This window comes from Sphaerodactylus townsendi, linkage group LG01, assembly GCF_021028975.2.
Source record: "Sphaerodactylus townsendi isolate TG3544 linkage group LG01, MPM_Stown_v2.3, whole genome shotgun sequence".
Classification (NCBI taxonomy): Eukaryota; Metazoa; Chordata; class Lepidosauria; order Squamata; family Sphaerodactylidae; genus Sphaerodactylus; species Sphaerodactylus townsendi.
Window position 1 is genome coordinate 134,156,044 of NC_059425.1, and position 16,122 is coordinate 134,172,165.

General features: G+C 42.0%; 1 protein-coding gene across 2 annotated transcripts in view; it reads left to right on the plus strand.

The window, feature by feature from the left end:
- The window catches only part of LOC125431580 (gamma-aminobutyric acid receptor subunit rho-2-like), a 47,422-nt gene extending 32,976 nt beyond the window's left edge, over window positions 1-14,446 (plus strand). The window contains exons 5-9 of one of the 2 annotated variants that reach the window (XM_048494513.1): window positions 1,685-1,767; window positions 4,875-5,015; window positions 6,244-6,396; window positions 7,469-7,665; window positions 11,856-14,446. In XM_048494513.1, the coding sequence (XP_048350470.1) occupies window positions 1,685-1,767; window positions 4,875-5,015; window positions 6,244-6,396; window positions 7,469-7,665; window positions 11,856-12,164 (883 nt within the window). In that variant the 3' untranslated portion in view covers window positions 12,165-14,446. The remainder of the gene's footprint in view (window positions 1-1,684; window positions 1,768-4,874; window positions 5,016-6,243; window positions 6,397-7,468; window positions 7,666-11,855) is intronic. The other variant, XM_048494522.1, reaches the window with a different exon arrangement.
- Window positions 14,447-16,122: the final 1,676 nt, after the last annotated feature.

Consider the following 16,122-nt stretch of genomic DNA (forward strand, 5'->3'; position numbering starts at 1 on the left):
CAACTCAGGTTTTGCCCAGGGCTACAGTTTGCCCAGGGCTGCCTCATTACGCCCCTGTCCTGGGGTGTTTGACTAGCTCCAAAAAGTCTTCAGGCATCTTTTGAAAACATACATAGCTGAAAGATATTGCAACAAGTTGAGCACAGAATATTATCCCAGCAATGCAGAGCCAATGATAATGTGCTTTGAACCAGCCAATATAAGCTTGCTCTGACATTTAGGAGCTAGGGTTGAAAACAGAGAGCAAGAGCAGAGTACGGCAAAGGGTTAGTTGTAACAGGGGTGTGGGTTATAGATAGCACAGAGGTAGAAAGAATGACTGATGCGTTTTGAATTAATTATAATTATTTGACCAGGGTATATATTTTAAAAAGCTTCCCTGGGAAAGATATTTCCCAGTGCAGTGTTTAAAAACTGGCATTCCACATTCCTCATTAATATCCTTTTTAATGTGCATTTCTTCTTTTGAATAATCCTTGTTCCTTCAAAAAGTAACTCATCCAGTCATTATACCTTATACCTCAGACAGTGGCCAAAGACTCCTTACAGTCAGCTTCTGTTCCCATATACCAGTGGTGGCGAACCTATGGCACGGGTGCCAGAGGTGGCACTCACAGCCCTCTCTGTGGGCACGCGCGCACAGAGTTTTTCATGTGGGGGGCTTGCTTCTACGTAAATACTCCTAGGGTCGTGATTCACCTGTTCGAAGTGTTGCACGGTTGCTTCAAAGCAAAGCCACCGACTACCACCAAGCTTACTCCCGAGTAACGCGTGCCTCGGAGCCAACCATTTTTCCTAAACTAAAACCTCAGTATTCAGGTTAAATTGCTGTGTTGGCACATGGCGATAAATAAGTGGGTTTTGGGTTGCAGTTTGGGCACTCAGTCTTGAAAAGGTTCGCCATCACTGCCATATACAGTTATTTATTCCCACTGGAATTCTCCAGTGAGATGGTAAAGGGGACAGTTGTGGAAAATCCTTGGAATGGGGTCTAATCTTCAAATACTGTCACAGAGCTGTGAAATCTCTTTACATCTTCTTTACCCCAGCTGTGTACAACCAGCTTCTTTTGCACCTGATTCGGGTTACCAGAATGAAACTTATAGTGGTTCTATCTGGAAGTGGAAAATATTTCCTCTGTATGATACCAATTGTTTAAAAAGCCGCATTTTTTTCATATTAACTGATACAGAAAGATTTAGCAGATGTGTTAATGTTGTTCATTTCATCTCATCTTCACCAACTAATTGGGTAAGAGCAAATGTTTATCTGTGATTGATATTCTAGTGCAGGGTCCCCAACCCTTTTCAACCTATGGGCACCCTTGAAATTCTGACCTGACAAGCACATCCATAAAATGGCTGGCTGCCACAGGAGCTGGAATCAGCCACAAAGTGGCTTCTATAGCTTATCTTCAGTCATACAGTGCTGTGGTGGCAGTTACTGCCAAAGCAACCCTTTAAAAAACCCCGGCACAGCTAATCCAGTGGTCAATTCGAAGCCTTGCTGGGCAAAAGCTCCACTTGGGCCCACCCAGTTTCTAAAAATACTTGGTTGGCACCAGGAAAGGTGTTGGCAGGCACCATGGCATCTACAGACGCCATGTTGGGGACCCCTGTTTTAGTGTATTAATCTATCAGTTCAGTCATTTCAAACTTACAGCCTATTCTTTTGGAATTTCTAGGATCACAGTGACAGCAATGTGCAACATGGACTTCAGCCGGTTTCCACTAGATTCCCAGACTTGTTCCCTGGAGCTGGAAAGCTGTATGTAGAATTAACATTTCTATCTGCAATTCTTTCCCTACATGACTGTTCAGTTACTCATTATTTTGGCTAAATTGATGAGAAATGTATGTGTGACAAATCCATGGCATTTGTCAATAATCATGTAGAATTAAAATTACTGTACTATTTTAGGATTTAATCTAACATGAACCATCAGAGGACAGAAGCCTGGATAATGTTTATATTTCAAGAAGCACAGAGACACATGATCTACAATACTTTATTAGAAAATCTCCATTTTGTTTTTCAGTTAAAGTTTTTCCCCAAGTGCTTACAATAAAATCAGTGTCAAGATACAAAATATAATTTTAAAATTTCCAAGTTACAAATAAAACTAATCATTAAAGCAAACAGGGATCAAGCAATAAAAGTCCTCAACATTAGAATCTGAAAATCAGCATCGATAATACAGTAAAAATCTAGGACCAATAATAGACCAATAATTACAATTGTAATCAACAATGTATAATTTATTTATCTAATTTCCAAGTGTGCCCCTTTCCTGTAGATACCCCCCTAGATCTGCAAAATAATCTGAAAAGTTAAAAAAAATTAACACAGGTTTAAATCCACAAAAACTAAATAAAGTGTTCTCTGCCATACACAGAGAATGGTGCTACCTCTGACCCCAGCAGGCCCAGAAGCAGCTATTCCGGATCACTGAGATCAGGAATGTGGGGGTCTTTCTAGTACCAACGTGAGGTCTATCTAGTACCAAAGTGAGGTCCAGAACTGCCTCAAACTGTAAACCTGGATCTCCAGGGATGGTATACCAAATCCAAGACAGGTTGAACATCATACCCGGAGACAACTGAAGCTCAAGCAACAATGTCCCCTTCATATTTTCTAGATAAAGCTTACATTTGTTTGTCTGCATCCAACCCATCACTGTCTTCAGGTATTTGTTTAGGAAATCTGTTGCCTTCTTAAAATCTGAGAATGGCAGGTAGCATTGGATTTTAAGGAGAGATGCAGGGGTGCTGTCAACATGTATTTTGCCTCTTCATGTCTTCCTAATGAATGTGCAGCTGAAAAACATGTGACACAATGACATTACATCTGCTCCATTTTATTGATTGTCACTTGCAGTGACGTCATGGTTTTTTTCAGCTACATGTTAACAGAAGAGATAGTGGGAAATGCAGCTCAGTGATACTCCTAATCTTCTATAATGTGCAGTTTGGGTTTTACCTGATCAATAAGTGCATGGTGCTTTCTGCTGGGCTGTGAAACTTTTGCCTATTTTACCCATCAATCCCTATTTATGCCCTTACATTCCAGCTCTGTCTGCACACTTCAGTAGTCTACTCCCATTTTTGCCTGTTTGAAAACCACATGTTGCAAGTTCAACATGTTAAACCAGAAGGTGATTATTGCCCAAATGATAATTGTCCATTGTAGCCAAGAGCTTACAACTCTCCTTGACTGTCATCTGCACTGTGAAAGTCCTTACCACTGGATAGTTTTATAAGTGTGGACAAAGGGTCAGATGGGTCAAATGTTCTATTTCCCCTCTGCCCTCTGATCAAGGTACCCCAGTGCTGATGGTGAGGAAGATATTTGTATTAGGAATGTTATGGCACAGCCAGCGGCTCCAGAAGAGCCTCTTATTTGCTTTGTCTTTCCTAAATTGTCTGAGTAGACCCACTAATCCATGGTCCAGCTGACCTGCAGAATCTTGGTTGTGATAAAATTGATTGTATCTGCTTGCTGACTGATCCTCCAGGCACTTGGCTACAGCAACCCTTAATCCACTACAACCCACAAAGTACAAAACATTATCATTTTATGTCATGAAGCCCTAATTAAAAAAAATTAGGACATAACAACAGCACTCCAAACAAAACAACTTTATTAACTATAGACATACTTAAACAAATGAAGACACAGGGAAAATAAGCCTACTAATGCTGTGAGCCTGCCCAGTACTTTTTGGAGAAGCTGTTATTTCCTTGCTAGAAGTTTTAGGTTCTGAGGTTTATGCAGTTATATGCTATGTGTTTTTATTGGCTAGGGTTTAATGTTTTGATGTTTTATGGTTTTATCTTGTTTTATTTTGTGAGTTGCATTGAGCAAGTCTCAGCAGCATATAAATGATTTATATAAATACATATTGTTATTACAGGGCCCTCTTTGATGTTTTTTTTCTAGAAATGCATTACACATATTTCGCTCTATGGGTGAATGAGTATTATTTTGTTTTGCTCTTTGTTGGAGGCATTATAGAGGAGAAAACTAGAATTTTATCATCAGTGCAAGGTGATTAGTATAATCTATTAGTAAAATCTATTAAGAAGCAAGAGGCTCCCAAAAGTTCAGAATGCACCCCACCCCCATTGGTAGACTGAGGACCAAAATACATATTTATGTGAATCTGCCACGGGAACTCACAGCCATATTTCAACCAGGATTATTCAGTGAAAGCCCCATTGAAAAGCACACAGGACAGATCTCCTAACGAAGCTCAATAACTTTCATAAGTTGCTTTAGCATCCCATGTACTAGCTTAAATTTGGATATTTTCTTCAGTTGGCCACAAGTTTGTTTGAGTGATCCAATACCTGTGTATATTTGTGCCATTATGTATATATTGTTTTCCTACTGTTTTTCCCTGGGGAGTGGGGGAGCGGGATTTGGCTAGAGGAAGCAGGGCTTGTGCCTAACCCCCCCCCATAGCCTTTTCCCCCACTGATATATCATCAGGTACCATTATCTGCTCCATTAGGGGAGTGCAATGTGTACATGAAACCCCACCATTGAGCAAATACCTCCCCCCCAGCCAATTGAAAATTTGGCTTAGGAAGACAGCTCAGCATAGAGACAGGAACCATTTTCCCAAGCCAAAATCCAAATTGGGCCTCTGCAGTGTCCTCCCACCCAGGTATTTGCTTATAATTACCCAGTACTACCTACTTTAGTTATGCTTTCTTCATTGAATGTTAGTGTATAATAGGTATTGATAAATATATACACTTTTCCATAATCTCTTGTTTTCTTCAGGATTATTACTTCATCTGTCAATTTCATTATTTTGGTATTGAACTGTACAGGGTTACATTCTACTACCCTCATTACTTCTCCCCTAGATGCTTACACAGATGAAGATCTAATGCTCTACTGGAAAAACGGGAATGAATCTCTGAAAACAGATGAGAAAATTTCCTTATCTCAGTTTCTAATACAAAAATTTCATACAACCTCTAGACTCGCTTTCTATAGTAGCACAGGTATCTGAGTTTAGTTTCTATTTTCCTTTGCACCCTTGTCACTTTGCTGACCCAATCTCATATGTTTGCTTAATGAAATGCCAATAAGACTATACTAGATCTTTTTCTGCTCCTCTTTCTATTTGTGAGAATGAATAAATTCTCTCAGACATAATTCCAGTAAGCATATTTCAGTCACTCATATCCATTTTTAAATCAAAGATACCTTCTAACCAATATAGTGTTCACATTTGCACTTTAAATGCAAGAAATGCAACCCTTCTCTCACCCCCCCGCCCCCCCCCAAGAATTTAAGCTATCCTAAATGAAAAGGCAATACATCAGCAGTGAATTTAGAGAGTTTGAGCCAACAGCTTGGCTGTTCAGTCTTGCCCTAATCAGTTCCCATCTCACATGCTTTTGTCCATACATGTTCTAATATCTCTGGTGTAGCTTTTTCAGAGATCACAAGCAATGTCTCTCCTTTTCCCTAGCTGATAAAATAAAACCCAGACATTACTAAATGTTATCTGATATCCAGAAATTAAAAATATAATTTCTCTAAGCACATAAGAGTCATGTACATATATAAATGACGCTCAGTTTATGAAAGCAACATTTTATATAGTATTTAACTTGGAATCCCAGAGACCCTTTCAGCTCACTATATAGCTTTTGGCAAGTCGCCATTGACCTCAGTTCCCACATATAAAATAAGGATAAAAGTGTTTTGTGAAGGCTAGTGAAACCTGTGGTCCAGAGTGGTGAGCTGCACTACTGCAGTTAAAATTCTCCTCATAACATGAGTTCAATTCCAACGGAAGTTGGTTGCAGGTAGCTAGCTCAAGGTTGACTCAACTTTCCATCTTTCTGAAGTTGGTAAAATGAATACCCAACTTGCTAGTGTAGTGTAAATGACTGGGGAATGCAATGGCAAACCACCTTGTAAACATGGTCTTCCTCGTAAACATTGTGATGTGACGTCACCCCATGGGACAGTAATGATCAAGTCCTTGCACAGGAGATTACCTTTAACTTTTTATAGTGAAACATAATATTGATAGTGTTCCCTTGTCTTATTCCCTCATTGTCTTTTTAAAATTTCTTTTTTTCTGAGACCCTCCCTCTCCTTTTCTGGCCTTATTCTCCTCACTGTCCTTATGTGTCACTTGATTCTTGCTTATATGTCCAAAAGAAAGCTTACGTCTCACTTTTGTTGCTGCTGTTAAAGACTTTTCTCTTCCAACAGGTTGGTACAATCGCCTCTACATTAGCTTCACTTTACGTCGTCATATTTTCTTCTTCTTGCTCCAAACTTACTTTCCTGCCACTCTTATGGTCATGTTGTCCTGGGTATCCTTCTGGATCGACCGCAGAGCTGTGCCTGCAAGAGTTTCTTTAGGTGAGAATAGTTATTCTTCTTCACACTGTGAGGCAACAGCCATTTTAAAAGGCTTTTTTTAATGCTGTCAAGTCCCATCTGACCTATGACACCCTCTGTTGGGGTTTTCAAAGCAAGAGACATTCAGAGGTGGTTTGCCATTGCCTGTCTCCGTGTATCCCTGGTATTCCATAGAGGTTTTCCATCCAAATACTTGTCAGTATCTACCCTGCTTAACTTCTGAGGTTTGATGAGATCAGCCTAGCCTGGGCTATCCAGGTCAGAGCCTCAAACTAAAGTTTTACACATGCCCAACTCATTCTGATAAAGAATTATTGACCACTCCTCTCACTTCAGGACTAATTATAGGCGTTTTCCCCACAGCCAAAACATCCCAGGGGGGAAACGGGATCATACATACTAGGATGTTTCCATCTCGTTCCTCCCTCCGCATGGCAGCCCATCAGTGCGTTCAAGCTGGGAGGAAGAACTCCAGGTGATTACGCACAGCCTCTGGTGTACTTTCATTTTTCTTGCCGACGATGCTGCGCATGTGTGAACTGTCCCGTTTTTCCACTGTTCTCATTGGCTGCAGCCAGCAAGGCAGGAAAAATAAACCAGCCCATCTCCTGCAGTGTTTGCATGGGAGCGGGAGTGGCACAATTTTTTAAAAGAACCGCCAATTTTATCATTTTTTGAAAGACGTAGGATGAGGGAAATCTTTCGGGGTGGTCATGAATTAGACCCAGAAGCCATGCGGAATTCATGCCCAAACCGGGATGGTTCACTTCCTTATCCCAGGATATATTGGCTGTGGGGAAAACGCCAATGATATCATTTGTATAATTTTATTATTTTATCATATTTATATTCAGAATTGTAATTAAGCTAAGTTTCATTCTTAGTAGTTATCTTTTCACTTGTTTAAGTGGTTTTATATTGTTGTTATATTTTTCATGAAAAATAAAAACAATTACAAAAAAGAAAAATAAAGAAAACAAATACTTCTGCTCTTAGCCTGGGTGCAAATTAAACCTCTTACTTGTTATATATTGATGAATGTAATAAAACCTTATTTGTGTGGCCTTTCCAGGAATAACAACAGTGCTGACCATGTCTACCATCATTACGGGTGTCAACGCCTCCATGCCTCGGGTTTCCTACATCAAAGCTGTGGACATTTACCTCTGGGTCAGTTTTGTGTTTGTCTTCCTCTCAGTCATAGAGTATGCAGCAGTGAACTACCTGACCACAGTTCAAGAGCGAAAGCAGCGGAAGCTGCGAGAGAAGGTGAGAAATACTTTCTGCACATATCCTTGGAATATGTTTGAGGTTTGTGAACATGAGGGAGAAAATTCCAGTGCCATATGTCTATTTATATTAATAATCTTTGTGTAGGCATCAATGCCAAAAAGTCAACACCAAAAAGCAGGAACATATCACAGGATAAATAACAGAGGACAGGAAACTAAGGGAAAATCTGCAGCTTGGCATTTTGATAGGGAAGGGAAGGAAGAAAATTCAATATATTTCCCTATGTTTGCATCTGTGCTCTTAGTTATTGCTAAAGAATAATTGTGAAGTCCCTACCACCATAAGGTGCACATTTTAAAACTGGCTTCAACCAATGTGGTAATAGAAACTCGTGTATAAAATGCACTCAGATTCACAATTAAACAGAATTGGAAACATCAGATGCATAGGTGACATGCATCCTATTATCATCTCCTGTATAAAGTGCAAAGGAGGAACTCATGAATCGGACACACTTACCCCCAAATCAAGTACGCCAAAGCCAAACACAAATCAGGTTTCTGCACACATAAACAATGCAAATGAACAGCTGGAACTGCACTGCAAACTTCCTTGGGGCCCCAGTGAACTGTCTCAATGTATCTTTTGATGCAGAGTATAAATGAAACTGCAGATAAGGAGTCATACAATAACATGAGCTGCTGAAGCAATGTTATTGAACACCACGAAAATACCCCAGTAAAATCTTTCCGCGTGGCCAGAGCAGCAGGGCTGCATCGGCATGGTTCATGCTAATGCAAGCCCTGGGGCCATTCACACGAAAGGCCCCTCTGGCTGCACAACCCCCCAAATGCTTCCTTACCTCCTCCTGACTTCCGTCGCTCTGTGGAGGCCAGGGGACATGCCCCCATGGCCAGAGCAACAACTGCAGAGAGTTAGTGCATGGCATGTCCCCTGGCCTCCACAGAGCAACGGAAAGCAGGAGGAGGTAATGAGGCGTTTGAGGCCGGCACGGGGAAAATGCACAGCAGCAGGTGGAAGAAACTGCTTTTGGAAAACCTCGCTCCCTGAGTGAGGTTCAAAAGTGGTGTTTTCGCACTGCTTCAACAGGGCGAGCACCGTGCTGCTGCATTGCAGCAGCACCAGCTGTGTGAACAGTGCCCCACGGACGGTGTTTTTACCATCCCTAGGGCGCTATTTTCCTTTCATGTGGAAACAGCCTTTGTTTCATCCTATTTATTTATTTAGAATACTTATACAATTACTTATACAATTACCTTTGGGGATTGGGTGGTATAGAAATCCCATAAATAAATAATAAATAATAAATAAATAAAAATAAAAATATATTGCTTTCCTGAGCAATTCACCAATCTAAAAACACCCTATGCTCTACTAGCAGGATCTTCCTTCTCTTCCAAGGATCAGGTGGCCCCTAAAGTCCTCCAGAATAATTGTTTAACAGGCTCACTGGAGAGCAGGGCCAGATTTGGGTCAGGGAGGGGGAGTTAGCGGGAGCTACTGACCCAGGCAAGGGCAGAGAGGTGCACTGTTCGAAGGGGGATCTCAGGAAACTGAGGTCCAGGGCCCAGAAGTGCCACAAGCCTCTATATGCTCGAGCGGGTGTGCTGGTGTGGGGGCTGGCCTGGAAATTGGCCATCCTCCAATTGGTGCCCTATAGCATGGCAAGATTTCTTCCAGAGCAGCCAGGCCAGAATTTATAGTCTCTAAATTAGCTACTGGATGGGACACAGCCTCCTCCCTTTCACCCCAACTGTATCAATCACTTGAGGGTATAAGGGAGACGATATTTGAGTTTTCCACTTGCTCCAAAGCCTTATATTTGTTAGTTGAAGAGGAGTTCACTCACCAGTTCTTTCCAAAATAAATCATCTAGTATAAGTAAACTTATGCATGCCCGTTACTTTCAATTATTTCTTTTTTCTGTTTTGAATTTTATTGTGATGAGTGCTGGTGTATGACTGCATTAAACATTAATTGATTGACCTTGCTTAGAGTGGGCAGTCACCCAGCATCTCCTTTGGCAGACTCAACGTCCTACATTGGGGGGTGGGGGGTTAAGGGAAGATCAGCTGATATGCCAGGCAAAGCAAACTTTACCTACTCAGCCTTCACACACAACTTTCTTTTTTTCCCTTGCACACATCTAGTACAACTTGACAACTAGATATTTTCGTGAGAGGTCAAAATGAACCCCCCTGACTTATTTTTCCCAATGCATTCCCCCTCCAATCTTTCTCTATTTCCTTTATTTCTTTTCTTTACATTAGCAGTTGCTAAGTCCATTTTTTCTGCAATATTCAGAAGTCATCATCACCAAATGTGCTGTTGACAGGTCAAATAAGATTTCACCTTTTCCTTGTGGATTGATTGATTTGGAATAACTATTACTTTCTAGCTGTGCAGTCACAATATCAGCACAAAACAGCTGGGGACAAAAGAAAAATTGCATTCACAAACTCAGTCCTCTGTATTCTCAAATCAGTTATGGCATAATAAATATATGGTAAATTAACTTGAGTAAATGCAGTGGGTAACAGGGGCAAAACAAAGCTGGAATCAGATTAGAAAGCCAGCGTGGTACAATATTAACAATGTTCAATTAGGATTTAGAACACGTGGGTTCAAATCCCCCCTCTGCCATGGAATTTTACTGAGTCGCCCTGTGCCAGTCACACACTCCCAGCAAGGATAAAAACAGAAGGAGAATGTTGGAAGCCATTTTGGCCCCTACTGAGGAGAAAAGTAGTGTATACATTAAGTGAATAAAGAGGTGATGGCTGATAAGGAGCTAGTGCATGGCAGGACGTGACGGAATCATGGAGCTCCAGAAAAGGCTGGTTTTTTTCTATGAAATATTCCAAAGGAGAGAAGTTGTTAGCTTACCGATAGAGGAAAAAGGACGGTAATGACTAAAGACAAAAAGTGCAGGAGGAGGAACAAGTAGAAGGAGGTTTATGAACTGCAAGATAAAAGCAAGAAGGGATCAAAGGGAGATGACAAAGAAAGGACATTTGGATCATAGTAGAAATAGACCTTCTAGCAGTGGTGGGATTCAGCAGGTTTGCACTACTTCGGCAGAACCGGTTGTTAGAATGCTGTTTGTAAACAATCAGTTGTTAAATTATTTGAATCCCACCACTGCCTTCAAGGACTACCAGATCATGACATGGAGGCAATCAGTGGCAAACCATATCTGAACATCTCTCGCCTTGAAAATTCTATGGTGTCAACATAAGTCACCTGTGACTTGTCAGAACAAAACAAACAGATAAAATAATGTAAAAGTGTAATTATTCATTAACTGTTCATAGAAGTCAGCACAATTTATTTTGTCATTTAAAGGAGTTGTTGATTATATGCGTATATGTTGATTACACACACACACACACGTGTGTGTGTGTGTGTGTGGATGTCTATAATATATGGGGGTGTCACTTTGTACTTTTACCCCCCTTCCAAAAAATGTAGGTCTGGCCCTGCTGGAGCTAGGAAGGTAGAAGCCCCTTCTAGGCAGCTGTTCCTCAAACATGGGGAACCCATGAAAAAGGCTGAAACTAAGTAGTTGCAAAATATGTTTATGTGTTTTTAATTGGATTTTATATTTTATCTGTATTTTAATTGTTTTAATGTTTGCTGCCTTGTTGAGCCTGAGTGGGTAGAAAAGCAACATTAAAATATTTTAGAATAAATAAATAAATATGTGGCCCTAAGGTCATGAAGGGCTTTATAATGAGCACCATTACCTTGAATTAAACACGGAAATGAACAGCCAGCCACGGAACAGCCAGCCACGGAAATGAACAGCCTAGAAGTAATAGAAACCCACTGGCTAACCCCTGGGCTGCTGTATTTTGCATTACCTGCAGTTTTCAGCTAGTCTTTAAGGGCAGAACACATTAATGTAATCTAGCCTCAAGGTTACTGAAGCATGGATTAGCAGGGCCAGATAGGGCATCTGCAAATAGGGAGTCAGCTTCTAACTAAGGCTCATTCCGCACATGCAGAATAATGCACTTTCAAACTGCTTTCAGTGCTCTTTGAAGCTGTGCGGAATGGCAAAATCCACTTGTAAACAGTTGTGAAAGTGGTTTGAAAACGCATTATTTTGCGTGTGCGGAAGGGGCCATATATGTGAAGCAGGAGAAAACCATTATTTTCCAGTAACCTTCTTTCTGTCTCTTTTATTGTATTTCTTCTCCCAGTTTCCATGTACATGTGGAATATCTTCTACAAAAACTGTGCTGCTCGATGGTACCTACAGTGATTCAGATGTCAGCAGCCTAGAAAGATATGCAAGAGGTCAGATAGTGACTGAGGAGGATAAGCAAGACAAGATGGTGATCCATTTGACCATGCATAATGAGCCTAATGCATCAAAGAAAAAAGGGCTCAAGGGATATGTGAACCTTCGTATCATCCAGAACACTCATATTATTGATAACTACTCAAGGTTACTATTCCCAGGCACCTATATATTTTTTAACTTGGTATATTGGTCTGTCTTCTGCTGAATATATAGTGTCAGTGGGGCACCCAGAAGTCATTTACAAGAGAGAGAGGTGAGGATTCTATTTCTCCTGGTGCACTTTTGGAACATGAAAGCTCTGCATGTCACAAACTTGTATTGGATACTGTTTATTTATAACTGCTTGCAATTATTTTTTAATTTATGTTAGTCTCATTGTTCATACTTGAAACGATAACCTGTTGACATCTGAATTGCATGCAACATGGGTACCCGCAATAGATCCTAAGATTGCCAAGTCAACCCTTCAACAATAAGAGATAAGGCGGAGTTCTGATCTGCTTTGTAAATTCAATTGGTACTGTAGAAATAATGAAAAGTTCTAACATTTTAAGGAGGAAAGTGTTCACTTGGAACATTCTTATCATAAAGGACAGATGGCACTTGTAAACAGGTCTGTTCCATGGTCTGTTCACTATAGACTATAAATCACTTAAGATCATCTTCCTAGTTGCTTTGGGAGATGGTTGAAGAGATTCTGAAAAGGGCAGGTCCTATTAGGATACTGCAGAAGAACACTGCTTTTTATAGAGTGTCAGCATGAACAAAAAAGGTGTATTGAGGGTGGGGGAAATTCCAGCCAAATATTTCAAATATTGTTGTGTAAAATTACGCATCCTGGTGGAAGTTTTGCTTCCTTGTTCACCCTTGTCAGATAGAACTTTGAATTCTCACATATACCTACTTTTCTGTATATTAAATCAGTTACCAATCAGCTTACAAGCATTCTATGCTAAGAAACAAAGTAAAACACTGTATGTTTTCTAACTTGTTTCACTGACATCATGAGGATGTCTTGATATGGCAGTAGGGATATTTAGGAGTGGCCGATGATGCCTAGGTGACACCAGGGTATTTCCATTAATATTTTATCATGTTTCTTTCTTTATTATGTTTCTTTCTCCCCACATTGAAGGAGGGTTGCAGCACAATTCTTTGCAAAGTTCCATCCTTGTAAGTCCATTAAAATTGCATGGTTAGTAACAACAATGTAGACTTTTCCCAGCATTTTAAAATGTATTTATTACATTTGCTACCCTGCTCTTCCCAGCCAAACAGCTGAGTTCAGAGTGGCTTACACATATGATTAAAACATAAACAATACAATATACAATTCAATGATAACAAACCCCCAAAATATCCAATACTATAATGGTACCCAGTGATGGTGACTTATCCATTTAAAACTCCAATAGACTCCAACACAGGGCCATAGTCTAACTAAAACAACAGCAATATCTCCTCCCCATTTATGATCCAGATTTACCAAATTTGGGAAAGTGTAGTGGGAACAAATATTAGGAGGCCAGCAAGTTGAAACAAACACCCATAATTGTCTCAACCAAAGACCCAGTAGAACATCTCCACCTTACAGGTCCTGCAGAACTGAAGTAAAACTCACAAGGCCCTTGTCTCTGGAGACAGAGAGTTCCACTGGACTGGACCCAGGCCAAAAAACGCCCTGGCTCTTGTTGAGGCCAGCTGGATGGATATCTTGGGGCCCGGGATTACCAAAAGGTTACCACCGGCTCAGTGAAGCAATACTAAGTGATGTGGTCCTTCAGGTATGATTTCGTCCTTTGGGGATTGGGCGGTATAGAAATCCCATAAATAAATAAATAAATAAACCACTCAGGATCTTAAAGGTTAGCACCAAAACCTTGAAAATGACCCAGAATTCAACTGGTAACCAGTGCAGCTAGTGGAGCATGGGTCAAACATGCACTTTTACGAGAGTTCTGTTAAGAACTCTCACCACTACGTTCATGACAACAACTGAATGGGAAGTTATCATTTAAAAATTTACCAGACAACCTGCTGCTTCTCCTTTGTGATAGGGTTGTCGAGATGAGCATCATGGATAACACCATTTAAAAGCAATAAAAGCCTAATGGCTCCTTGGGCTAACAGAAGTATTATGACACAAGCTTTTGTAAACATCATCTATTTTGTCCTGGCAGTTGGCAGATTTTACAGGCAACAACCTTTTTGGAAATGTCATCTACCCAAAAATATCTTCCCCATCAGGTGTTCAATTCTCAGGGCTGATTTGCTCCTCTCCCCCTGTCCCCTGTAATTGACACTCATCTGCTCTCAACACTCCTTCCCTTCTGGAACAATATTTAGTCCTCATTTAACCATTAAACATTTTTGTTGTTTAATTTACAAAGTCAATCAAGTATACAGAGGCCCACCCCTTGTTTGTGGGTGGACCAACTTAATAACCTTTGTCATCAACTTAACTACAGTGAAACCTCAATTTTTGTCAGTAATTATTACCGCCCTCCCCCGAAGGGCTCAGGGCGGTGAACAAACAAATAGATAGAGCACAAATAAAATCAAATTTTAAAATAGTTATTAAATATGGCTCTATATGTTAAAATCGACCCCCATTAAAATGCAGCATCTATCAAAATTACCGATGGCGTCTTACTCGTAGTCCCCTAAGAAAAGAGGGGGGGAGGAAAGAAGAGGGAGGGGGAATGGCAGGGTCCACAGATTTTAGAAAGAGGGGGGGCATCAGCGGCCGGGCTCCCCAAAGGCCCGGTGAAACAGCTCCGTCTTGCAGGCCCTGCGAAATTCATTAAGATCCCGCAGGGCCCGCGTAGCTGGAGGTAGCATTCCACCAGGCAGGGGCCAGAGCTGTAAAGGCTCTGGCCCGGGTGGAGGCCAGCCGCATCATTGAGGGGCCAGGGATCACCAGTAAATTTGCCTCTGCTGAGCGCAGAGGCCGTTTTGGGACATATGGGGCAAGACGGTCCCGTAGGTACGAGGGTCCCAGGCTGCGCAAGGCCTTAAAGGTCAAAACCAACACCTTGAAAATGATTCGGAATTCAATCAGTAACCAGTGCAGGCGGCACAGCACAGGCGAGATATGGTCTCTGGCGGCACCTCCTGTGAGCAAGCGTGCTGCCGCATTCTGGACCAATTTTAATTTCCGAATCAGACGCAAGGGAAGGCCTGCGTAGAGCAAGTTGCAATAATCCAGTCTGGAGGTGACCGTTGCGTGGATCACGATGGCCAGGTCCGGTTGAGAGAGGAAGGGGGCCAGCCGCCGGGCTTGGCGCAGATAGAAAAACGCAACCCGGGTTACATGGGCCACCTGGGTCTCCATTGAAAGAGACGAATCCAGGTGGACCCCCAGGCTACGAACGGAGGAGGCCAGTGCCAATGTAGCCCCCTCCCATATCGGCGGCTGGAAATCCCCACCCCCCTCCTTCCCGCCCCAGCCAGAGGATCTCCGTCTTTGACGGGTTCAGTTTTAACCTGCTCTGCTTCAACCAACCAGCAACCGCCTCCAAACAGTGCTGGAGAGCTGCAGGGGCGATGACCGTTCCCCTCTCCATCAACAGAATGAGCTGAGTGTCATCAGCGTACTGATGACAGGTCAGCCCAAAGCTCCGTACCAACTGAGCAAGGAGTCGCATATAGATGTTAAATAATAGCGGGGACAACAGTGCCCCCTGAGGCACACCACAATGAAGTGGGCACCTCCGGGAAGCTTGGTCCCCGCACCACACTTGCTGACCCTGGTCCCGGAGAAACGAGGCAATCCACTGAAGGACAGTGCCCCGCACCCCAGAAGCGGCCAGGCAGTGGGTCAGTCGTGGTCGGCATCAACATCAAACGCCATGTAAGATCTAACAACACCAGCAGCTGATCCGCCTCGGGTCAAGTTGCATACGGAGCGTATCTGTGACGGGCGACAAGAACAGTCTCTCGCCCCATGCCTCCAGCACGGAAGCCGGACTGGAAGGGATCGAAGGTCGATGTGTCCTCCAGGAAGCTCCTGAAGTTGCTCCAACACACTCTCCCAATTACCTTCCCCAGAAACGAAAGATTCGAAACGGGGCGGTAATTGGCCAGATCTCCAGGATCTAACGATGGTCTTTTTAAGAGTGGGCGGACTACTGCCTCCTTCAACCCACCCGGAAAAACTCCTT